Raw genomic sequence first — 24,604 nt, 5'->3', positions numbered from 1 at the left:
GCTTTGGGTAGTATAGTCATTTTCACAATATTGATTCTTGGAATCCAAGAACATGATATATCTCTCCATCTGTTTGTGTCATCTTTGATTTCTTTCATCAGTGTCTTACAGTTTTCTGAGTATAGGTCTTTTACCTCCTTATGTAGGTTTATTCCTAGGTTTTTATTCTTTTTGTTGCAATGGTGAATGGATTGTTTACTTCATTTCTCTTCCTGATCTTTCATTGTTAGTGTATAGGAATGCAGGAGATTTCTGTGCATTAATTCTGTATCCTGCAACTTTACCAGATTCATTGATTAGCTCTAGTAGTTCTCTGGTGGCACCTTTAGGATTCTCTATGTGTAGTATCATGTCATTTGCAAACAGTGACAGTTTTAATTCTTCTTTTCCAATTTTTATTCCTTTTATTTCTTTTTCTTCTCTGATTGCCGTGGCTAGGACTTCCAAAACTATGTTGAATAATAGTGGCGAGAGTGGACATTCTTGTCTTGTTCCTGATCTTAGAGGAAATGCTTTCAGTTTTTCACCATTGAGAATGATGTTTGCTGTGGGTTTGTCATATATGGCCTTTATTATGTTGAGGTAGGTTCCCTCTCTGCCCACTTTCTGGAGAGTTTTTTTTATTATTATTATTTTTTTTTTAACATTGTTATTAGAGTATAATTGCTTTACAATGGTGTGTTAGTTTCTGCTTTATAACAAAGTGAATCAGCTATACGTATACACATATCACCATATCTCCTTCCTCTTTTACGTCTCCCTCCCACTCTCCCTATCCAACCCCTGTAGGTGGTCACAGAGCACCGAGCTGATCTCCCTGTGCTATGCGGCTGCTTCCCACTAGCTATCTGTTTTACATCTGGTAGTGTATATATGACCATGCCACTCTCTCACTTCATCCCAGCTTACCCTTCCCACACCCTGTGTCCTCAAGTCCATTCTCTATGTCTGTGTCTTTATTCCTGTCCTGCCCCTAGGTTCTTCAGCAACTTTTTTTTTTTTAAGATTCCATATATATGTGTTAGCATATGGTATTTGTTTTTCTCTTTCTGACTTACTTCACTCTGTATGACAGCCCACCTCACTACAAATAACTCAATTTCGTTTCTTTTTATGGCTGAGTAATATTCCATTGTATATATGTGCCACATCTTTATCCATTCATCTGTTGATGGACACTTAGGTTGCTTCCATGTCCTGACTATTGTAAATGGAGCTGCAGTGAACATTGTGGTATGTGACTTTTTGAATTATGGTTTTCCCAGGGTATATTCCCTGTAGTGGGATTGCTGGGTCATATGGTAGTTCTATTTTTAGTTTTTTAAGGAAGCTCCATACTGTTCTTCATAGTGGCTGTATCAATTTACATCCCCACCAACAGTGCAAGAGGGTTCCCTTTTCTCTGGAGAGTTTTTTTTTTTTTTTGTTTTTTTTTTTATTTATTTATTTGGTTGCACCGGGTCTTATTTATTTATTTATTTTTATATTTATTTTTGGCTGTGTTGGGTCTTGGTTTCTGTGCGAGGGCTCTCTCCAGTTGTGGCAAGCGGGGGCCACTCATCATCGCGGTGCGCGGGCCTCTTCACCATCGCGGCCTCTCTCGTTGCGGAGCACAGGCTCCAGGCGCGCAGGCTCAGCAGCTGTGGCTCACGGGCCCAGTCGCTCCGCGGCATGTGGGATCCTCCCAGACCAGGGCTCGAACCCGTGTCCCCTGCATCGGCAGGCAGACTCCCAACCACTGCGCCACCAGGGAAGCCCCTCTGGAGAGTTTTTATCATAAATGGGTGTTGAATTTTGTCAAAAGTTTTTTCTACATCTATTGAGATGATCATACGGTTTTTCTCCTTCAATTTGTTAATATGGTATATCACATTGATTGATTTGCGTATATTGAAGAATCCTTGCATTCCTGGATAAACCCCACTTGATCATGGTGTATGATCCTTTTAATGTGTTGTTGGATTCTGTTTGCTAGTATTTTGTTGAGGATTTTTGCATCTATATTCATCAGTGATATTGGTCTGTAATTTTCGTTGTTTGTAGTATCTTTGTCTGGTTTTGGTATCAAGGTGATGGTGGCCTCACAGAATGAGTTTCGGAGTGTACCTTCCTCTGCAATTTTTTGGAAGAGTTTGAGAAGGATGGGTGTTAGCTCTTCTCTAAATATTTGATAGAATTCACCTGTGAAGCCATCTGGTCCTGGACTTTTGTTTGTTGGAAGATTTTTAATCACAGTTTCAATTTCATTCCTTGTGATTGGTCTGTTCATATTTCCTACTTCTTCCTGGTTCAGTCTTGGAAGGTTATACCTTTCTAAGAATTTGTGCATTTCTTCCAGGTTGTCCATTTTATTGGCATAGAGTTGCTTGTAGTAGTCTCTTAGGATGCTTTGTATTTCTGTGGTGTCTGTTGTAACTTCTCCTTTTTCATTTCTAATTTTTTTGATAGGAGTCCTCTCCCTCTTTTCCTTGATGAGTCTGGCTAATGGTTTATCAATTTTGTTTATCTTCTCAAAGAACCAGCTTTTAGTTTTATTGATCTTTGCTATTGTTTTCTTTGTTTCTATTTCATTTATTTCTGCTGTCATCTTTATGATTTCTTTCCTTCTGCTAACTTTGGGTTTTGTTTGTTCTTCTTTCTCTAGCTCCTTTAGGTGTAAGGTTAGATTGTTTATTTGAGATTTTTCTTGTTTCTTGAGGTAGGATTGTATTGCTGTAAACTTCCCTCTTAGAACTGCTTTTGCTGCATCCCATAGGTTTTGGATCATCGTGTTTTTCTTGTCATTTGTCTCTAGATATTTTTTGATTTCCTCTTTGATTTCTTCAGTGATCTCTTGGTTATTTAGTAACGTATTGTTTAGCTTCCACGTGTTTGTGTTTTTTACGTTTTTTTCCCTGTAATCGATTTTTTTAAAGATGTTTTTAAAATTTATTTATTTATTTATTTATTTATTTATTTATTTATTTTTGGCTGTGTTGGGTCTTCGTTGCTGTGCAAGGGCTTGCTCTAGTTGTGGCAAGTGGGGGCCACTCTTCATCGCGGTGCGCAGACCTCTCACCATCGCGGCCTCCCTTGTTGCAGAGCACAGGCTCCAGACACGCAGGCTCAGTCGTTGTGGCTCACGGGCCCAGTTGCTCCGCAGCATGTGGGATCTTCCCAGACCAGGGCTCGAACCTGTGTTCCCTGCGTTGGCAGGCAGATTCTCAACCACTGTGCCACTAGGGAAGCCCCCTGTAATTGATTTCTAATCTCATAGTGTTGTGGTTGGAAAAGATGCTTGATATGATTTTAGTTTTCTTAAATTTACTGAGGCTTGATTTGTGACCCAAGATGTGATCTAATCTATCCTGGAGAATGTTCCGTGTGCACTTGAGAAGAAAGTGTAATCTGCTGTTTTTGGATGGAATGTCCTATAAATATCAATTAAATCTATCTGGTCTGTTGTGTCATTTAAAGCTTGTGTTTCCTTATTAATTTTCTGTCTGGATGATCTGTCCATTGGTGTAAGTGAAGTGTTAAAGTCCCCCACTTATTGTGTTACTGTCAGTTTCCTCTTTTATATCTGTTAGCAGTTGCCTTATGTCTTGAGGTGCTCCTATGTTGGGTGCATATATATTTATAATTGTTATATCTTCTTCTTGGATTGATCCTTTGAGCATTACATAGTGTCCTTCCTTGTTTCTTGTAACATTCTTTATTTTAAAATCTATTTTATCTGATAATGAGTATTGCTACTCCAGCTTTCTTTTGATTTCCATTTGCATGGAATATCTTTTTCCATTCCCTCACTTTCAGTCTGTATGTGTCCCTAGGTCTGAAGTAGGTCTGTTGTAGACAACATATATATGAGTCTTGTATTTGTATCCATTCAGCGAGACTACATCTTTTGGTTGGAGCATTTAATCCATTCACGTTTAAGGTAATTATCGATATGTATGTTCCTATTACCATTTTCTTAATTGTTATGGGTTTGTTTTTGTAGATCCTTTTCTTCTCTCGTGTTTCCCACTTAGAGAAGTTCCTTTAGCATTTGTTGTAGAGCTGGTTTGGTGGTGCTGAATTCTCTTAGCTTTTGCTTGTCTGTAAAGCTTTTGATTTCTCCGTCAAATCTGAATTAGATCCTTGCCAGGTAGAGTAATCTTGGTTGTAGGTTCTTCCCTTTCATCACTTTAAATATATCATGCCACCCCCTTCTGGCTTGTAGAGTTTCTGCTGAGAAATCACCTGTTGACCTTATGAGAGTTCCCTTGTGTGTTATTTGTCATTTTTCCCTTGTTGTTTTCAATAATTTTTGTCTTTAATTTTTGTCAATTTGATTACTATGTGTCTCGGCGTGTTTTTCCTTGGGTTTCTCCTGCCTGGGACTCTGTGCTTCCTGGACTTGGGTGGCTATTTCCTTTCCCACGTTAGGGAAGTTTTCGACTATAATCTCTTCAAATATTTTCTCTGGTCCTTTCTCTCTCTCTTCTCCTTCTGGGACCCCTATAATGTGAATGTTGTTGCATTTAATGTTGTCCCAGAGGTCTCGTAGGCTGTCTTCATTTCTTTTCATTCTTTTTTCTTTATTCTGTTCCCTGGCAGTGAATTCCACCATTCTGTCTTCCAGATCACTTATCTGTTCTTCTGCCTCAGTTGTTCTGCTATTGATTCCTTCTAGTGTATTTTTCATTTCAGTTATTATATTGTTCATATCTGTGTGTTTGTTCTTTAATTCTTCTAGATGTTTGTTCTTTAATTCTTCTAGGTCTTTGTTAAACATTTCTTGTATCTTCTTGATCTTTGCCTGCATTCTTTTTCCAAGGTCCTGGATCATGTTCACTATCATTATTCTGAATTCTTTTTCTGGAAGGTTGCCTATCTCCACTTCATTTAGTTGTTTTTCTGGGGTTTTATCTTGTTCCCTCATCTGGTACGAAGTCTTCTGCCTTTTCATTTTGTCTGTCTTTCTGTGAATGTGGTTTTTCCTTCCACAGACTGCAGAATTGTAGTTCTTATTGCTTCTGCTATATGCCCTCTCCCCACCTGCTTCTTAATACCTCATTTTCCCCTTTGTTCTCCTGAAGATGAAAGACCAGTGTACAACAAATCAAATGATTTCAAACAGCAACATTATTAATTTAAAAAAAAAAAAAAGCAGAAAAGTTCTCTGTAGTTTCCCAAGTGTAGCCTCCTGGTAATAATAGCCCAGGACCTGCAAGTGTAGATGGATATCAAGGCCCAGCTCCAGTAGAGAAAGGATGCTGAGATAAGCCCAGGTCACTTAAATGCTCTCAGCCTCCGTTGCCTTACATGCTTAAAAAACTAAATGAAATAAACAAGCCAATTGAGAGGATCAAGGAAGTATAATGAGTTACTGTTTTTTACAGTGAGTTTTGATATATACTTATAGTGGATTCATGGTAGTAAGAATATCTTTAGCAAATAATTTAGTAGAAAAAAACACAGTAGAACCAATTTATCAAATGAACTGTAAAATGATTATCTTAATTTAAAAAAAACACTTTTTGAATTTATAGTATAATTCCATTATGTCCTCTGCATTTAAGCAGTGATTTATTCACTGTGTGAGAATTGATTCTGTGGCAGTCATGTTACATTGATTGCAGTTTTAGAGAGGGAATGCCAGCGTTATGGTACATTCATCCATCTTTTAGAGATGGCTTCTTTAAGCAGCCGAAAAGTAAATTATATTGGCATGGTTTGCCTTTGGTGTACTACCTTTTTTTTTTTTTTCTGTTGTTTGGCCGCGTTGCTTGGCATGTGGTGTGGGATCTTAGTTCCCCAACCAGGGATCGGAACCTGTGCCCCCTGCGGTGGATGCACGGAGTCTTAACCACTGGACCGCCAGGGAAGTCCTGGTGTACTACTTTTGAAGTGGTGTTTTGTATGAGCAGATAGCAATGATATAAACCCTCTTCCCAGAAACTGTACTCTGCTCCTAGGTTTTCCAGACTTTTGGTACTGTGAGTTCTTTTCTCTATCTCTCCTCACAGAGAGTTTCAAAGATTGTAGCTGTTAAGTATTTTACTTGGGAAAATTTTAGCTCTCAGAAAATAACAGTGTTTAAATAATACAAAGGGCAGCCAAGGGGAATTCCCTGGCGGACCAGTGGTTAGGACTGTGCGCTTTCACTGCTGAGGGCCTGGGTTCAATCCCTGGTGAGGGAACTAAGATCCCACAAGCTGAGTGGTGCGGCCAAAAATAAATAAATAAATAAATAGAATGAAATAAAAGAGCAGGCAAGGTAAGTTTAGGGAATGATGTTGATTCAACACTGTCCCTTATCTGCAAACACAGATGCAAAAACTGGCGAATTCAGACAGTGGCGCTGCCTGACTGGTTCTTCCAGAGTCTAGGAGAGGGAAAGATCTTGCAGGAGGAGCGTCTTATTTGCCTTTACCTAGATGTTCTGATTGGTCCCAAATGATGAAGTTTAAATGGACACTTTTCCCTTTTCTCAAATCAGTCTTAAACTCCTGTGGAAATCAACAAAGATAAACTCCCTATTTTACCCATTTTTGCTTCTGTTGTAAATTTTCCTATTGCACTTTTTGCCTTGAAATAAAGGTAGAAGTGATGTGGCTGGTGATGGGAGCGCATTCCCCAGGACTCTGGTCCTACTCAGCCGTTCAGCAGGACTTCTTGTTATTTCCATTCTGTACAGATTGCGTCTGGGCCATTGGCCAAGTGGATATTATAACCTTGGCACGTCGGAACCCAACTCTCACTTCTTGATTTTCTCAAAACCAATGTTGTTCTCAGTGTCATGGTTCATTTAGGAATGTCCTGACTCTCTGCATCCTGCCCCTTGGGGTGTTGGATCAGTGGCTTCTGCAGGGGGTTTGCTGCTCTGCAGCTGCTGCAGAATCTCAGACTCTCCCTGTCTCTTTAGATCAGCTCTTTCCTTCATTCTGCCTTTGGAATTGGTTTTCTCTACATTTTAAAAATGCGGCTTTTTGGGGGAATAGCCCTTTTTATTGCTGTAACTCTAGTGCCTAACCTGGTAGCAAGTTCACGATGGGTGATTAAAACAGGGAGGCAGTGTCTGGAAACACTTTGTGTTTGCTTTAAATTTGCGCTGTGTTTGAGAAATAAAACTATCAAATAAATGTACTTTAAAATGATTACTTGAGAGAAACCCACGTTTCTTAACTTTCCTCGCTTTTTTTCTTGTTAGAACTGTTCTCTTGAGCTGTCCTTTTTCCATATTTAGAAATTCACATGGGAAAAGGATGCCAGTGATATAGTCATTCCTGAATGGATGCTTAAAGTTGTTTTTTCCAGAACCATGTTGGGTTTTCACCGATTGATTCACTTTTTCATCTGGAAGCCCTAGAGACTAATTATGGTTTTTTTCCTTTCTTTCAAAGCAAAACAAGACAAAACATTGCCATAGTAATGTGTTGTCCACATAGAAAATTCCAGGAATACACAGTGTTATTTTAAAAAAAAGAAAAGAAAAGAAAAAATCAGGAGGAGAGGGGATAGCTTGTAGTGCTGCCGTGCTGAGATGCCCACTCAGAGCACAGCAGAGGGTGTTTGATGCCACTTTTCCTCTCTACTCACTGCATATGTTTTTGGAAGAGCCAAGTGGTATGAGAGTCCTAGCCGCAGCCATGGAACAGAGAGAAGCTGACGGACCAGCCTGGAAATCAGAGCCGATCTCATTTGTGCTAATTGGCCCAGGCATGAACTGGAGCTTTCACACATATGATATCTTGGATATAAACAGCCCTGCAGTTGGGTACAGGGCTGAATTAATTTGAAGACAAATTAATTTCATTCCATAGAATCCTGCTGTCCAGACTTAAAATTACATGTTGGGGTCATAGGGGTCACAGTTCCAGCAAGAAAAATAATCATGAACATATAGTAGATCCTTTTTTTGCCAAGCACTGTTTTAAGCCTTTATGTGGTGATTATATTTAACCATTGTTAACAGCACAGTGAGGCAGGAGTGTGTCCCATTTTACCACTCAGGAAACACAGGCCCAGGGGGTGACTGACAGTTTTGTCAAAGGTCACCCCGTTTGCAGTAGTTCACATTCGGGTAGTGCTTGGGGGTGCAGAATGTATCAGCTCATTTGACCTTTGCATTTACCCCTGAGGAGCAGAGCCGCTGCTGTCCCCCGTATGGAACGAGGAAATCGAGGCTCCCGGAAGTGAGGCCCCTTCTTAGTGCTGACACATCCAGTGAGTGTCCCAGCTCTGGTGGAGACCGTGTCTTCTGATGCTCCAGGCCAGCATCCTTTCCACCACACCAGGCTGCGTCCCAGGTTATGCACAAGAAAACTAAACAGGGACTGAATGGGACTTCTGCAACCTCTCCAGTCCAAACTGGAAGGCCGTTGCCGGCTGCAGCAGAGAGCCCTACAGAGGGCAGAGAGGCGCGTACCGACAGGCCTGGGAGCAGGGCCAGCAGGCCCGAAGCAGGGCTGTGTCTGCTTCGTGTGGAAGGACTTACAGATGTGCCGGCCCTTCCCCGCAGGCCGCCTTTCTCCCCACAGAGGCCAGAGTGCCACTGTCTTTGCGTTTCATCGTACAGGCTTTTCTGGTCACTCTCCCCTGCCTCTGGGAATCCTCATGCTGTTGTTATCTTTCTTACTCTGGTGACTTTTCCCTGTCAGCCCCTCAGCCAGCCTCTTTGGAGCATCAGCTCTTTAGAAAATTGTTCTCTGCGTCTGTTTTTTATTTTGAAACTGGATCCTTGATTTCCTTCCTTCCTTCTCCCCTTCCATCTCTTTTTCTTCTTTATAAATTTATTTATTTATTTATTTATTGCTGTTTTGGGTCTTCGTTCCTGCATGCAGGCTTTCTCTAGTTGCGGCGATTGGGGGCTACTCTTCGTTGTGGTTCGCGGGCTTCTCATTACGGTGGCTTCTCTTGTTGCAGAGCACGGGCTCTAGGCACGCAGGCTTCAGTAGTTGTGGCTCGCGGGCTCTAGAGCACAGGCTCAGTAGTTGTGGTGCGTGGGCTTAGCTGCCCCGCGTCATGTGGGATCTTCCCGGACTCGAACCCGTGTCCCCTGCATTGGCAAGCGGATTCTTAATCACTGCACCACCACGGAAGTCCCATCTAAGTGCTTTAGATTCATGTTACCACATTGGTCTCCAGACAACCCCAGTGAAGGCAGGTTCATTATTATTCCCATTTTATTGACGAGGAAACTCAAGGCCCAGATAGGTGAATGTCCCCAAGGTTATACAGCTGATACATAGCAGAATCAGGATATTCTTCACCCCTGCACCGTACTGGGGGCACTGACTGTGTGCCAGGCACTATTCCAGGACTTTCTTAACTCAGTCCTCACAGCAGCCCTAGGAAGCACAGATAGTGATGCTTCCCTGTGCAGTGATGTTGAACTGTTTGCCCAGGACCATCACAGTAAAAGGCCCGGGCAGGATTTGAACCAGGGTCCGTTTGGCTCCAGAGCCCATGCTCCATCCATCTGCTTGTCTTTGCTGTCTTTTTGACTTTCGGCCTCATAGACAGCTCTGCTTTGTTAGACCGTAAACCCTTCGAGAGCGGGACCTGGGTTTAGTTTTCCTTCCCCACTTGCCTGGTGATGGGCCTGCGTTACGGTGGCTACTCAAGAAAAGTGCTGCACACGTGAGTAACCGAGGTAGTGAGATGGGTTAGGTGCCTGGATGAAATACATAAGCCTCGTTGAGGGAACCGTGGAACCTGCCAAAAGTGAGACAAAGAAAGGGACAGAGAGTTTCCTCATTTTAAAAATTATATAATAAACGTTTTGTTCCATCATTAACATCTCCTCGCCATCCAAGGAAAAGATGGATGAAGAAGCTAGAGAAAGAAAAAGATGAAGTCCCATTATGAGCTCTCATGTTTAAGACAGGAAATGCTGCTTATATCCAAAGCCTCCCATCACTCCACGCCTCATTAGGGATTTAGAAAACGCACTGCTTAATCTCCGTCATTCAGGCAGTGAAGGTTTTACGATCCTTTTGGGAAAACCCAGCAGCCCGTGGTCATAGTGCCCCCTGGAGACGGCAGGTGGAATTACCATGCTTTCCGTCCTAAGCCTGAGCCGGAATTCATCTTGCAAAATGCATTTCCTGTTGAGTCTCTGAAGTCTCGTTTCATAATTGTTTCTCTGCCGACTTCGTGCTTTGATTAAACCAGTAGTTGTTTTCTGTTCCTTCTATTCACAGTTTCAGTCCTGCTTTACATTCAAATAGCCAAGTTCAACGTGGAAGCTGTTTTACTGTGCATAAACCCTTGAATAAAAATAGGTGAAAGCAAACAGATAGCTCTGGAGGGTAACAGATGCCCACACTCAGAGTCTGTTATGTTGGTGGAGAGAGGCAGTGGTCTGGGTGAGGGGTTGGGGGAGGCAAGGTAGGTTCCCTTTGCCTTCCATGCTTGTTCATATCTGCCGTGTTTAAAATCTGCTGAATGATGAGCGTGCAGGGGAAATTAGGTGACGTCGTAAACTTATGCCCTCAGAATGCAGGTTTATGAACGATCATTTAATTCACGACTTTCCTGCAGTCCTCAGACTGGCAACATTTTTGTTCTGATTTTTTTCAGGACAACAGAACCGAGCTGAACCTTAACCACTCCTAATTCAGACTCTGCCTTCCACCAAGCAGCTGAAAACAGACAGTTGTCTCCTCCTTAAAAATCCCCAACAAAGGAAAATTCTGTTTCTCACTTGTTCTACTGTTGAGTATGATTTTTTCCCACTGGCAAGTTCTAAATTTGTTATGAACTAGTTCCATAAGATCTTTTTTGGTAGAAGATTTACTCACTTTAATCTTCATACAGAAGAAGATAATTGTTTTAAACTTTAGCCTGTTCACAAACTTAAATGTTACTTAATATCTGGTTTTAACAGCTTTATTGAGGTATAATTCACATACAGCTTACCCATTTAAAGTGTACAATTCAGTGGTCTTTAGTATATTCATAGATATGTACCACCATCACCACAGACAATTTTAGAATGTTTTCACCACCTCAAAAAGAACCCCCCACAAAGAAAGAAACCCCATATTCTTTACCTATTGCACCCCTCCCCCACCCCCAGCACTAAGCAACCACTAATCTACTCTCTGTCTCTATAGATTTTCCTTTCTGGACATCTCGTATACATGAATCCTACAATATGTGGACTGTCCTCACTGGCTTCTTTACTTAACCTAGCATTATCAAGCTTCATCCATGTTGTAGCGTGTGTCAGTACTTAATCCCTTTCTGTGGTCATATATTCCTTCACGTATCACATTTTGTGTATCCATTTATCAGTTGCTGGACATTTGGGTTGTTTCCACCTTTTGGCTGTTATGAATAATGCTGCTATAAAATTTGTGTACAGGTTTTAGTGTGGACATATATTTTCATTTCTCTTGGGTAGGTACCTAGGAGTGGAATTGCTGGGTCATAGGTAACTCTGTTTGATCATTTGAGGAACTTCCAAACTGTTGCCCAAAGCGGCTGCACTGTTTTTCATTCCCACCAGCAGTGTATGAGGGCTCTGAATTCTCTATACCCTCGCCAATGCTTGTTGTTATCTGTCTTTTTGATTCCAAACTCCTAGTGGATATGAAGTGATATTTTCTTGTGGTTTCAATGTGCACTTCCCTGACGGCTAATAATGTTGGGCAGCTCTTCATGTGTTTTTTTGCTGTTCATATATCTTCTTTGAAGAAACATCTAGATTCCTTGCTCATTTAAAAAATTTGGTTATTTTCCTTTTATTGTTGAGTTGTAAGAGTTCTTTAAATATTCTAGATAAAATTCCCTTTTCGGATAGATATATGACTTGCAAATTATTTTCTCTCATTCTGTGGGTTGTCTTGTCACTTTCTTGATAGTGTTCTTTGAAACACAAAAGTTTTAAATTTTGATGAAGTCCAATTAATGTTTTTCTTTTGTAGGAAGATTTCTTTAGTACATGTTACAAAGCTATTAGGTATCTTTTCATTTTCTCAATGTAAAATTATAGAAAATATGATGTTTGAAAAACTGCGCCACCCCCCAAGAAGGTTTGGTGGATGGAGTTTGCTTTCCCCTCAAGAATCATGGACTTAGCTAGGGGTTTTCACTCCAATGCGTCTCTTCATGGGTGCTTCAGTCATTTTGTATTTTTCTTTCAATTTTTTGGTATGCTTCTAACTGGAGAGTTTTGAACTTAACAGGGAATTTAAAATAAAATCTCTACTAACAGTAAATAAAAGCAGAGAGGTCTAACATTTTTAGACCTTAGGGATATTCTGCTCTTTGCTCTCGTACTGCATTTGAAAAACAGCTGTACGTGTTTCACCACATTCTGCCTTTCATCCAAAGACCACTGTATGTTCTGTTTATGCAGAGCAAGGCTTCACACTGGATGGTCACAGTAAATGTGGTAACGGAAGCCGACCGCTTTCATGTGGATGACCTTTCTTCCTTTGCCAACAGGTATGGCAGATCCCAGAAAACGGACTCACCCTTTCCCTGACTGAGCCCGTGGTCATTTTAGAAGGCCACTCAAAGAGAGTCGGCATCGTGGCCTGGCACCCGACGGCCCGCAACGTGCTTCTTAGTGCAGGTAGGAGCCGAGCTGGCCTCTGCTTTCCCCTTGCCCTCGCTTCTCGCGGCCTCTGTGTGGAGGGAGCAGCAGACGCGTGCTGACTGTGCTGGCAGTTGTGAAGCAGGTCATTGGAACCCACGACAGGGTGCCTAAATGTGGGACTTCCCCGGCACCCGTGTACATGTGTGTGTGTCGAGGCCACTTGGGCAAAGCCAGTGGAAGCTGTGGACTTCCTGCCTAGAATTAGGAACAGACACATGCTTACTTATATAATCACATTTCAGCAGAGTCGTGGTTCCTGCTGGGGCCCTCCATGCCTCCATGGCCCTCAGTTGTAGTTATTTCTGATGTAGTAGAAGGAGCCCGAGTGGGAGCCAGGAGCCCTGGGTTCCAGCTTTGGTGTTGCCGCCAACTTTGGGGTGATCCTGTTCGTCAAATACCCTCCTTTCTTTTAAAAAATACTTTCATCTTTCTCCTTGCACTTGTAGTCCGTGTATACTATGGAGATACATATAAACAAAAGGGAGAAAAGAAAACTCATTTACAGTCCCACCACCCAGAGGAAACAGCATTATTACCCTTTTGATGTTTCTTTCCAGAGATATTTCTGTGCCCATAAACAATTTTACATACAAAGATGGGTTCAGACACTTTACGTGTGACCTGCTTTCTGCACTTGCTGGTACACTGTGGTCCTTTTCAGGTGCCATTACATGTTGTATGATATTTTTAATGACTCCATTAATAGTCCATTGTCTGAATACCTCTGTTTATTTAGTCAGTCCCCTATTTTTGGACATTGAGGTTGTTTCCGATTTTTCACTGTTAAACAGCACTGCAGTGAACCCTTGTGACCAAGTCCTAGTGTTCCTATTGGTTTCCCACTTGTGTAGTTTCCAAGTTTCATCTTAAAGAAATCTTTTTCTTTGTCTAAAATCTGAGATGTTATCTGCTTTTATAGAAGCAATACAAAGGACAGGAAGGAGCTTTGTGGGGTGATGGAAATGTTGATCTTGACTGTGATGATGGCTACATGCATATGTACATGTATCAAAACTTAACCAATGTATACTTAAAATGGGTGCATTGTATTGCATGCAAACTATACCTTAATAAGATTGGCTTATAAAAAAAGCAGTGCTAATGTTAGTGGTAGAATTTTAAAGATCTTTCTCCTCACCAGTAAAAAGGAGAGGAGCAGTTCAGTTTTTAAGTGGGTATGAAAGGTATATGTGACATAGTGAGTTAAGTTAAAAATCTAATGCCTGGTACCTATTGAAACCAAGAACTACTTAAAAAAAAAAAAGTAAGACTTTTTTTTTTTAAATTAATTAATTAATTAATTTTTATTTTTGGCTGTGTTGGGTCTTCGTTTCTGTGCGAGGGCTTTCTCCAGTTGCGGCAAGCGGGGGCCACTCCTCATCGCGGTGTGCGGGCCTCTCACCATCGCGGCCTCTCTTGTTGCGGAGCACAGGCTCCAGACGCGCAGGCTCAGTAGTTGTGGCTCACGGGCTTCATTGCTCCGTGGCATGTGGGATCTTCCCAGACCAGGGCTCGAACCCGCGTCCCCTGCATTAGCAGGCAGATTCTCAACCACTGCGCCACCAGGGAAGCCCAAGACTCTCTTTTTTAAAATCACAATTGACTATAACTGGGAAGCCTTCCAGTGTTCTACTCAGAACCTCAGTCTGATAAGGAGAGAAAACAGTTCTAAAGGTGGAATTCCCTCATGGAAAATACCCTACTGCCCGCCTCATCGAGGTCAAATCTAGGGTATCATCAGCAGACTGAGCCCAGTCTCCCTTTTACACGCAGAGAATGGTTGATTGCAGCGTTGTGCATAGTTTTGCATAGTTTAAGACTATGTGATCCATCCACAGTGGCTGAAGTGACTCATTTGCCTATGATGAACGAGGCAGAGGATGGGTCAAATCTCCATCGCAGAGTTTAGCTCCAACTTTTCATACTGTCAGTCGTACAGTTTTTTTCACCCATTTCCTATTTCTGACCCTAGGTAACTTAGGTGTCCTGGTTATTAGTGGCTAATTTTTCTAAGTGCTTGCAGAATTGGCTTATTGACAAGAATCCATCTTCAGGATGTCCATCCCTTATTTTGCTTCATCCTTGAGCAAATGTCCTGGAAGCAGCAAATGGTGCCTCTTTTTAAAGGGGCCTCAGGGACTTGGGGCTGAGCCTGGAGGGAAGGGAGGATGGAGCTGAAGAGCTGAGGGGCTGTGGCTCAGTGGACCTGTGGCCTCTTTGCGGATCAGGTTCTGAATTCACGTGCCTACTTGACGACAGTTTGTGCTTCTCAAATCAGGCCAGTCTTGGCCTATTTTTCTCCCCTCTTAAAGATAAAGATCTGCTGTGAGCAGATGGCTAGGCATTTCCCTTCACTTGTAATTTACATGCTTTTGTGCAAGACCCTGTCTCAACAGCATGGTTGATGGGAATAACCTGCTGTCCAGTCTTTGTCTTGAGCCTCCTAAACCACCATTTAAACCCTTTATTTTTAGTTCCTCTGGAAAGGAAAGAAGCTGTATTCGTTCTGATGCTTGTTTTACTAGAAAAGGAAACTTAAGATCGCTCAGGGTCCACCAGCCCAGTTAACTCTTAAAAAAAAATAGGGTTCTATTTTCCTGTTGTTCTTTGTTTTTGTTTGTTTGGTTGGTGTTTTTGTTTGTTTCACATGAGCCCAAACTTCACAAGCTGTATTTTTCCTTTAATGTGTTTCTTTTACACAAATTTCTTTTTTTCTTGGTCACATCAGTTTTTGACTGCCAGTAAGTAAGGCTTCTTATAATTAGCATCTCCATTTCAATACATAGGTGTGTTTATCCTCCCTGTATCTGTATCGATAGTTTTCACAAATGTGTTGTTGTGCAGGCGTTTCTCATCCCTGAGGGGTGTGGTTCTGCTTGCTTTCAGGCTGTGATAACACCATCATCATCTGGAACGTGGGGACGGGGGAAGCCCTTCTAAACCTGGACGATATACATTCGGACATGATTTACAACGTGAGCTGGAACCGGAACGGCAGTCTGATCTGCACAGCCTCCAAAGACAAGAAAGTGAGAGTAATCGATCCTAGGAAACAGGAGATTGTTGCTGTAAGTATTCTTAGGACAAAAGCCCTAGTAAGTGTAGCGCTTTAGGGAGTGAGAACTTTCTGCGTTTTAAGGCAGACTGCAGGGGCTGGGACTGCCAGTCCGTGGACCCTTGCTGTGTGCAGACGCCAAACTGAATCAGAAAGGTCTCGGCCAGGCTTCTGTCTCCCAGTTGCCCTTCTCTCCAGAGCTGTGCATTTCTAGCTTTTACCCAAGCCTTCCCTCTCGCTTGGCGACCGTTTCTCACAAAGAAACAAAGTTTTTTTTATCAGTTTGCTTAAGAATGTGCAAGTCTAGAGCAGCTAACCCACAGAGTTTACTGCATGCTGGCTTAAGACTGCAGATGGATCTGTTGATTCCCTCGCCTGCTCCCCAGTCGGTCTTTAAAGGGCCTGACAAGATGCCATGGGTTCTCTGCACAGCTCAGCGTCCCCGTTTCTGCCACCTGAGCTAGGCCTCCACAGAATCACACATCACGGCAAAAGATGGACACTCGGGCCTTTAGTCAGGTTGACACAGCAGGTGTTGAATCCAGAGGTGCCTCACTTTCACCCCACTCTGTGCCTCGTCACGGCCCTTCTCTGAGAAGGCAGCTCTTGGCCGGTGATACTTTTCAAGAGTCGGGTGACAGGCATGGCTGGTGCTTATCAAGGCCCCGTACCCCGTGCTTTCTCCACTAGAACCTTCCAAGGTGTGGGGCTGGTGGGCTCCCGCTGAAGAGATGAGGCTAAGGAACGGGTTAGCCAGACTTGACTTCTGTCCTATGAAATTGCTAGATGCTATAGTGACTATCCACCTTCAGGTTATTATCATACTCTTGAGGAACAAAGGCTTGGCAGAGCCGTTTCGTGCGTTTTGTTTTTGCAGAGCCTGGACTTGGGTTGGTGGCAGGGGCTGGTGGAAGGACTGCGGCCTTTCAGTCCAGACCTGGCGCGATTGCTCGCTCACCAGCCGAGGGGCCTTGGCCAGATCCCTTGGTGTCGCTTTGTTTCCTCCTCCTTCAGGGAGGGGAGGTGGCCAGTACTGACACGCTCGTGCACGTATGTGCACACGCGCACACACACACCTTTGACGTGAGTGGCATGTGGGGTGGCGGGGTTCACTGTCTGAGCCCCCGCTCTCCCCCACTTTTCCTTCCTGCAGTCTGACTGTGTAAGCTGCCTCTTTGCTCTCTCGCCCAGGAGAAGGAGAAAGCACATGAAGGAGCCCGACCCATGAGGGCCATCTTTCTGGCTGACGGCAACGTCTTTACCACTGGTTTCAGCCGCATGAGCGAGCGGCAGCTGGCCCTCTGGAACCCGGTACGCCCCTTCCCAGCCCTGCCACCCCTTCCCCAGCCTCGAGCTTTCTCTTTTCTGAGCGGGCCTTTGGGTTGGTCAGTAGATGATAGGGTTCTCAGTGTCGTTTACTGAACTCCTGCTTGTCTTAAGTTGGATGTGAAGTTCTCATCCTCACTGGAGACTTACTGCTGAATGTATTTTAAAAATGCATTCTTGATACTCCCAAGGAGTCTATGTTGACTGTAGATTTTAGAAAGAATGCGTGAAGAATCCAGTGTTTTAGACTTGGGAAATAAGTTCTAAACTTAGTTAAAATATTTCCTAAAGAACATGATCAAATGTCTAAATCAAAATAGTCATGCTTGGGAAAATGTTCATGACAGCACAAGTGGGAAAAACGTACTGAACTGCATATATGGTATGATCCCAATCTGTGTGTGCTTCTATGTTGGAAGGAAATAGGCCAAAATGGTAATTGTTTCTACCCCCCACTGGACCGTGGGATTACAGAATATGGGATGATTTTTATGTTTTTCCTTGTACCTTCTAATTTTTAAAAGAACATGAGTTTATTTTTGTAATAAGAAAAAAGTACTTTTGAAAAAGAAAGCAGTCACAGAGGAGATAGGCTCTCATCTCTGTCATGGGATCACACTGATGTGTGCATTAATTATGTTGCCAAATCAACACAATTTTCAGTGAGTTGGATCTCATCTAGTATTCCTATTGGTAATTACATGTATGAATATCATATGTGCATTGTTTAAACTTTCATTATTTTAGGGAAATGGCTAACTTAATTAGGGATGAAAAATGTATCATCTTATAAAAATTCACCTTTTAAAAATGTGTGTGTGTGTGTATTTTTTTTTTTCCCAGAAAAATATGGAGGAACCAATTGCTCTTCATGAAATGGACACTAGCAATGGGGTGTTGCTACCTTTCTATGACCCTGACACCAGTATCATTTACTTATGTGGAAAGGTAAACAGTAATTTTGCTGTTTGATCTTAAATTTAATCCTGTAAGAAGAAAAGTTTATCCTTCAGAGATTTAGTAGATGAGCAATTGTATAGAGAATAGTGCTCCGTGGGTACAAGCTTTTGAGGGCCTCAGAGACTCTCCAGAGGGTTCTCGCTCCTGGAGTTCAGTGTTAAGGCCCAGGCCTTAACAATTACATGGCCTGACTCAAGTGTCAGGAGGTGACAGTTGTTACAAGAAGACCCCACACTGAACTCAGGACACCTTCCTGCTGCCTGATGATTTCTGCCTAACTAAAGTGTTGGTAGCTTTATTATCATTACAGTTACTTCATTTTAGAAGGTAAAGACCTCAGTATTCCTTATTCTTCTGTAGGCTCAATTTCCCTTAGAATTTTTGTAGTTGAAATAAATGAATTAATACAAATGGAGCTGTTGATGTGTTTCCCTTCCCCAAACCTGTCAGATAGTCCCTTGCTGGGGATGAAGCTGGGGGTGTTTTACTTCTGTTCACAGTTGATGGAGTGGGCTGCAGACCTGCTTGACATTTTTATAGGTCAGTTATTTAGAAACTGAGATCTTGTCTGTTTCCTTGAAAGTCATTTTACTTGAGATGTTAACAGCTGCCATAGACTGCATTGTTACCCAGATGTTACTAACACTGGGTGGAAAGTTACTGTGAGTATGTAGAAAGCAAATAGTGTATGATTAGCTTGTCTTCCATTGCTTTAGATAGTTACATCATTGAAACAAACGGAAATATGAGAAAGGAGAGAGTTGTTAGGGCAGAGTACTGCCTAGCTATTTATCACTTCTTACACACACATCTCTCCCCTCAGGCAGGATTGCCTTCATTGTTCAGGTTCATGTAACTGTGTGACAGTTATTTACACTGAGAGAGGCTAGCACATGCTTCAGGTCTTCAAAAAAATCTGACCATTCTAAGCCAGATTATCACAGAACTTGACACCTTGTAATGGGATAGCATTCTTGTCTGAAGTTAAAGGTTACTCACTAAAACTAATGTCTCTTCATTAGAAAACTCTTACTTCTTATCCGATTGTCTGGTGTTAGTGCCCTCAGGTCTGTGCCCATGGAGGAATGCTGAAAAATCAGTAATTGCCCGCTAGGCCCTCTTGGTCTTCTGTTTGTTTGTTTGTTTGTTGCCGCACAGTTGTTGGGCGGAGGTGTTAACCTTTCCGCTCCAACTCTGACTTGGTGCCAGACTCAGTGCAGGCAAGTCAGAAACTTTGGGAGGAGGCGGAGGAGGCTGCTAGCCTTGCATAGGCGAGGGCTTGCTCTGCCAGGAAGAGAAGCCATCATGTGCTCGCGGCAGGCCTCCGAAGGGGAGCAAAGGCCAGCCAGCGTAGCGGAGTCCCAGTCAGTGCTGGGGGTATAGAGGAGAGAGACACCCACCTAAGCCAGATATTCCGGCTAACGTGAAACACAAACCTGTCTCCGATTTCTTATAGGGCGACAGCAGTATCCGCTATTTTGAGATCACGGACGAATCCCCATATGTCCACTACCTCAACACATTCAGCAGCAAGGAGCCTCAGAGGGGGATGGGTTACATGCCCAAGAGGGGACTCGATGTCAACAAATGTGAGATTGCCAGGTAAAGAATCGGTATCGGAAAGTGTTCAGCCTGCTTACACCGTTCGTGTCCGCACCTGAGTCTTTCTACCTGTGTGTGTGCAGTAGAATCGTAGAATTAGTATCTTGTTTCCTGCCCGTTCTTAGAAATGTGGAGTTTGAGAGCAAGAAGAAACCCTTCAAAATCATTTAATCCAGCTGTGCCCTCCCCATCCTTCAGATGATAAACTTGAAATGCAGCGGTTAAGGGGCTTCACTGGGGCGTATCACACCCTGATTTAAGTAGTGAAACCATCGTCGCTTGTCTTCAGGCTGCGGCTGTGGCCAGCGTCCCCTGGGAGGCAACCAGGAAGAGCCTGTCCCTGGGATGGAAATGAGGGATGGTTTTCCTGCCCTGCAGAGGGACCAGCCAGGTTCCAAACCGGGTTGTGGAGCCCACAGATCCGAAACCAGAGAAACAAAGATCCACAGCGGGTGTTAGGTTAGCTTGGCTTAGGAAGCTCAGCTGTGTGTTGTAACTTCTGCCTCTCTGGACTACTCTGTGGAGTTTTTATAACACTGCGTTTATATGGACATTTTTCTAAGTGTGCTGACCTGGTCACACAAATAATTGACACTTACGTCTTTAAAAATAGAAGAAATTTTATGAGCCCTTTTTTTTATATTAATCATTGCACAGTTTTGTTTTTTTTTTTTAATAATACCTTCAACTCTATAGCTAGAATAATGAAGGAAAGCTGTCACAGATAATTCTAAATTGTAGTTTAAATCAAACTAGTCAAAATGTGGTTCAAAATAGATTGAATCTGAACTTCAAAATTACATTCAGGATTTGGGAACCCATTTATTTTACTGTCATCTAAAAGTTTAAAAGACGTAGTCGGCCCTTTGTATTTGCGAGTTCCAAATCCAAGGATTGAGCATATTTGGAAACAAAAGTTCCAGAAAGTTCCAAAAAGCAAAACTTGAATTTGTGGCGCATGGGAAACCATTTACGTAGCATTTACTTTGTGTTTACAACTGTTTACATAGCATTTACATTGTACTGGGTATTGTAAGTAATCTAGAATGACTTAGAGTATAAAATGCTGTGCCATGTTATGTAAGGGACTTGAGCATCCGCAGATTTTGGTGTCCGCGGCAGGTCCTGGAACCCATCCCCCGCAGATACCGAGGGATGACTGTATAAGGAAGTCATTCAGGACGCCTCCTGTTTACTCAGTATTTCTGGGGTGTTGGTTACGTGTTGGGCGCTGTGCTAATCACACGGCCAGGATCCCCTTTCTCTTCATACCCATGCTGTGAGGCGGGTGCTGGTTTACCCACCATGTGGATGAGGAGCTCAAGGCTGGGTCAGGTGGGCACATGCCCAGGTGTGGGGGGTAGAGCTGGCCATCCAGCCCAGGCCAGCCTTCCCACCACTGAGCCGACTGCACAGGTTTTGGGCTTGGTCTTCCTACTCTTCCCACACCCTGGATAATTCCAGATTTTTCTTGAGTGTTATGCATGATGTGGTTTGCTCGGATGCCAACATTTAATTCCTAGGATTGTTTTCGTTTCCTTTTTAAAAATCCTATTTACACTTACGAATGTTCAGCCACTTCACGTTGGCAGAAGACGTGGCATCCAGGTCATAGGTACTCTCTGAGACATGGGTGTCCATTGTCTTCTGCCTTGGTAATTGTCTTCTGACTTGGTAATTTTCTCATAAGCGGTTCATTGTCGGTGGTGTTAATCATTTCCCCACAGTTGATTTGCCCCCAGGTAATTGGAACTTGACTGTCACCATAATGCATAGGCCTCTGTTCATGTCTCCTATCCGCCGTTCCCTAGCATAGCTACTCTCAGCTTCTATTTTCTCCTCTGTGAAATGGGAACGCTGAATTCTACCTGTTCCAAAGGATGCGTCAGATGAGGTGATGGGCAAACACAGAATGTACGAGTGAATTATTAAGCCTGTTACTGGGCCTCCTGTTTCACTTAATGCAACTTTGCCTTTATTTCTCCTTTGAAGATTCTTCAAACTTCACGAGAGAAAGTGTGAGCCTATTATCATGACTGTCCCCAGGAAGGTAAGTGCCCAGTTGTCTAGGCAATCCGTGTTTTAAAAATATTTTAAAAATCCCAGAGCTCTCTTCCTTACCTGTGGATTTCTCCACTGTGTCTCGTGTAGTCTGACCTTTTCCAGGATGACTTGTACCCTGACACGGCGGGGCCCGAAGCGGCGCTGGAGGCGGAAGAGTGGTTCGAGGGAAGGAATGCAGATCCGCTCCTCATCTCCCTGAAGCACGGATACATTCCCGGCAAAAACAGGGACCTCAAGGTGGTCAAGAAGAACATTCTGGACAGCAAGCCCACGGCAAACAAGAAGTGCGACCTGATCAGCGTCCCCAAGAAGAACGCAGACGCGGCCGGCGTGGTAAGGACCGCAGGGCCTGGGGCGTGCTGGGCTGGCTCGGCCTGGCCCTCCCGAACACGCCTGCCAGCCTGGGCGTCTGCGAGCACTGTCCCCGCTGCACGGATGGGCTTCAGTAATGGTAACAGGCACTGTTTGTAGGAACCACCTTGATCACGTGACATTTATGAGTTTGACTCCTTTAGCTCTCTTTTTTATGATGACCAGGATAGAAGTCAGTCTGTTACCGATGCCGGGAAGATGAGGTCCCAGGAAGGAGGGAGTGGTGAGAGATTTTAGAAGTTGCTAAGTGTCTGAGTGACAGAAGGATCTGGAGTGAGTGGAACTTAGAGGCAGAGATGATCTTGGGCATCTTGGCAAGAATTGTTTCAGGGGAGTGATGGAGACCAGAGGCTGACAGTGAAGACCCCTGTGGCCACGAGAGAGCAAGGTTGAGCCAGGGAGGAGAGGGGGCTGGCGTCGGCAGGCTGTAGAATGGAGTTCTGGGGGCCAGGAGGGGCTGGGAATTGTCGATGTGGAGGTGGCAGAAACAAGAGGCAAAGTGCCCTCAGGAGCTAGTGTTTTGGCTGTGACCGAGCAAGCCACACGAGGCACCACAGCTCTGGGGACTGCAGGGTTTCCTGCAGAAGAATCAGCTCCACGAGGGAGAAGCTCAGGCTCTTTAGAGGAGCAGGCAGGGCAAGGGATGTAGTTCCCGAGGACCTTTCTAGGAGCTGATAGGAGCTCAGTAGCCTCTAGAGGGTCACCTGTCACCGTGGTCACATAGAAGATACTCCTGCTGGAGTTGGCTGATCGGGGTGGTTGGGATACGGGGCAGCCTTGCAGGGATCAGTCTCTTCCTGCAGTTTAGTTGTGTCCCAGGAGTCTCCATCCAGCTCGGCGCACAGGTGGGGCCAGGAGCCGTGAAACACTGTTGCTTTGCTGTGGGTGCCAGTTGGCCCAGCCAGCATTCCTGGCATTCCTAAAAGGCTCGGCCTGGCTGCTGCAGCCTGCCACTTCCAAGATGGAAGGTCACAGTTATACCCCGTACATCCTACCTGTGCTGAACGTTGCTGCTTTTTAGTCACCCTCTTCCCTCCCCTCTTTTTTTGTTTCCTTAGCAAAATGAAGCCAAATTGGATGAGATTTTGAAAGAGATCAAATCTATAAAAGACACAATCTGCAATCAAGATGAGCGTATTTCCAAGTTAGAACAGCAGATGGCGAAGATAGCAGCCTGAAGGTCCACCCCCCACCCCGCAGACGGAGCGAGAACGCGCGCTCGTGGCTGGTAGTTGGTGTGGTCCCAGGGAGGGCGAAAGGGAGGCACTGCCACTTGGAGACATTTCAGATCTGTCGACCAGCGATAGGCCACATTCCAGTAAGGACTCAACTCGTCTCCCAAATTTGCAGAAACAAAATGTGATTTAAAAGCTGAGCTTTTTACCAGAAAGCTTTTTTTGATGTTTTAAGTGTTATGTGACTTGTGAACTTCTAAAAGACAAAAGTGCTACTTTGAAAATCCCAGATATTCTGAATTTTAGAAAACCAACCAATTCTGATTCAGTGTCCTGCCCAAGTACCTTTGTTTTTTTTTTTTTTTTTACAAACAGGGACCAATGCCACATTGCTTTTTATATTTCTTTTTTTTTTAATGTTGCCAAAACCAAAAGTAGCTTTTTTTTCTTTGTATTTTGCTACTTTGCAGTATTTGTGTGTGGGGGTTTTTTTTCTCCTTAATTTGAAAGGGACAGCACTGTGTATGTTTATAAACTAAATGAAGATATTATTTTGTATAAACATTCATCTGAGAACAATCAGAGCAGTAGCCGCACTGTGCTGGCTTCTTTGCAGCACAAACCTGGTCATCTTAATGACTGTACAAAAGGAAGACTTGAAAAATCATGTGGATTCATATTCCCACCCCTCCCTTTCCATTGAGTCTTCTGATCAAAAAAAAAGCTCATATCAAATCGTTTCCTTTCTCTTTTCTAGAAATTGGGTGGTTGTACCAGAATGGAATTTTGCTTCTTGGTTATCCTGTGCTTCAGATGATTATAATCGAACCTAAACTAGCATGTGTTTCTGCGGTTTTGTTACACACATAGAATCTATTAGCTTCATCACTTTAACGTCATGTTCCAAGTTTTGGTCAGTACTTGACAAGGGTGTCCAGGACGAGGAGCCACACGTGCTGTGGGGTGTTCCTTCTTGTCCCTTTCAGCAGCTTGCCTGGCTCCCGAGTACCCTGGGATGGGGTGAGACCGACTAGGGGACCTGGAGGGAAGCGTTCGCCCCGCGTGATCCTCTGCTTTCCCGTGTGTCCCGTGCTGCCCCCTCGCTGTGCTAGACAGGTCCCCCACACCCCTGGAGCTCCTGCCCTTTCTTCTCCCTCCTGTATGCAGCCCCCTCTCTCAGGGCTCCCCCGGCCGTCCCTCCCTCCTCCTGCCTTTCGGTGCTAACTGCATTCTGCTAAGCTGAGGCCAGAGGGTGCTGTTGAATATTGAGACTGGGGAGGAGGGTCGAGAAGGAAGCAGACGTCTGCTGTAGCTTTGATGGTGCAGCTGGTCCCTGCGTACCCTCTTCACAAACTCCCCCGCGCCCCGCTGCAGCTGCACCGTGGCTGGGTCCGAGCACAGAGACTACGCAGCCCCCGGCCAGACACTGAGCTCCCATGGCCTGCCCCACTCCCGGGTTAGCTGGGACTTCTC

At 43.9% G+C, this 24,604-nt stretch overlaps 1 protein-coding gene across 4 annotated transcripts in view; it reads left to right on the top strand.

Annotated features, from left to right (window-relative positions):
* CORO1C (coronin 1C) overlaps positions 1 to 23,968 on the top strand; it is an 81,353-nt gene extending 57,385 nt beyond the window's left edge. For all 4 annotated transcript variants that reach the window (XM_082417528.1, XM_082417529.1, XM_082417530.1 and 1 more), the window contains 8 exons: positions 12,424 to 12,553; positions 15,464 to 15,645; positions 16,824 to 16,943; positions 17,802 to 17,906; positions 19,375 to 19,520; positions 21,513 to 21,570; positions 21,672 to 21,917; positions 23,015 to 23,968. In XM_082417528.1, coding sequence (XP_082273654.1) covers positions 12,424 to 12,553; positions 15,464 to 15,645; positions 16,824 to 16,943; positions 17,802 to 17,906; positions 19,375 to 19,520; positions 21,513 to 21,570; positions 21,672 to 21,917; positions 23,015 to 23,134 — 1,107 coding nt within the window. In that variant the 3' untranslated portion in view covers positions 23,135 to 23,968. The remainder of the gene's footprint in view (positions 1 to 12,423; positions 12,554 to 15,463; positions 15,646 to 16,823; positions 16,944 to 17,801; positions 17,907 to 19,374; positions 19,521 to 21,512; positions 21,571 to 21,671; positions 21,918 to 23,014) is intronic.
* Positions 23,969 to 24,604: the final 636 nt, after the last annotated feature.

The sequence above is a fragment of the Balaenoptera physalus genome (genome assembly GCF_965194825.1).
Source record: "Balaenoptera physalus genome assembly, chromosome: 12".
NCBI classification, from domain to species: domain Eukaryota; kingdom Metazoa; phylum Chordata; class Mammalia; order Artiodactyla; family Balaenopteridae; genus Balaenoptera; species Balaenoptera physalus.
This window is presented reverse-complemented; position numbering and strand designations above follow the sequence as displayed.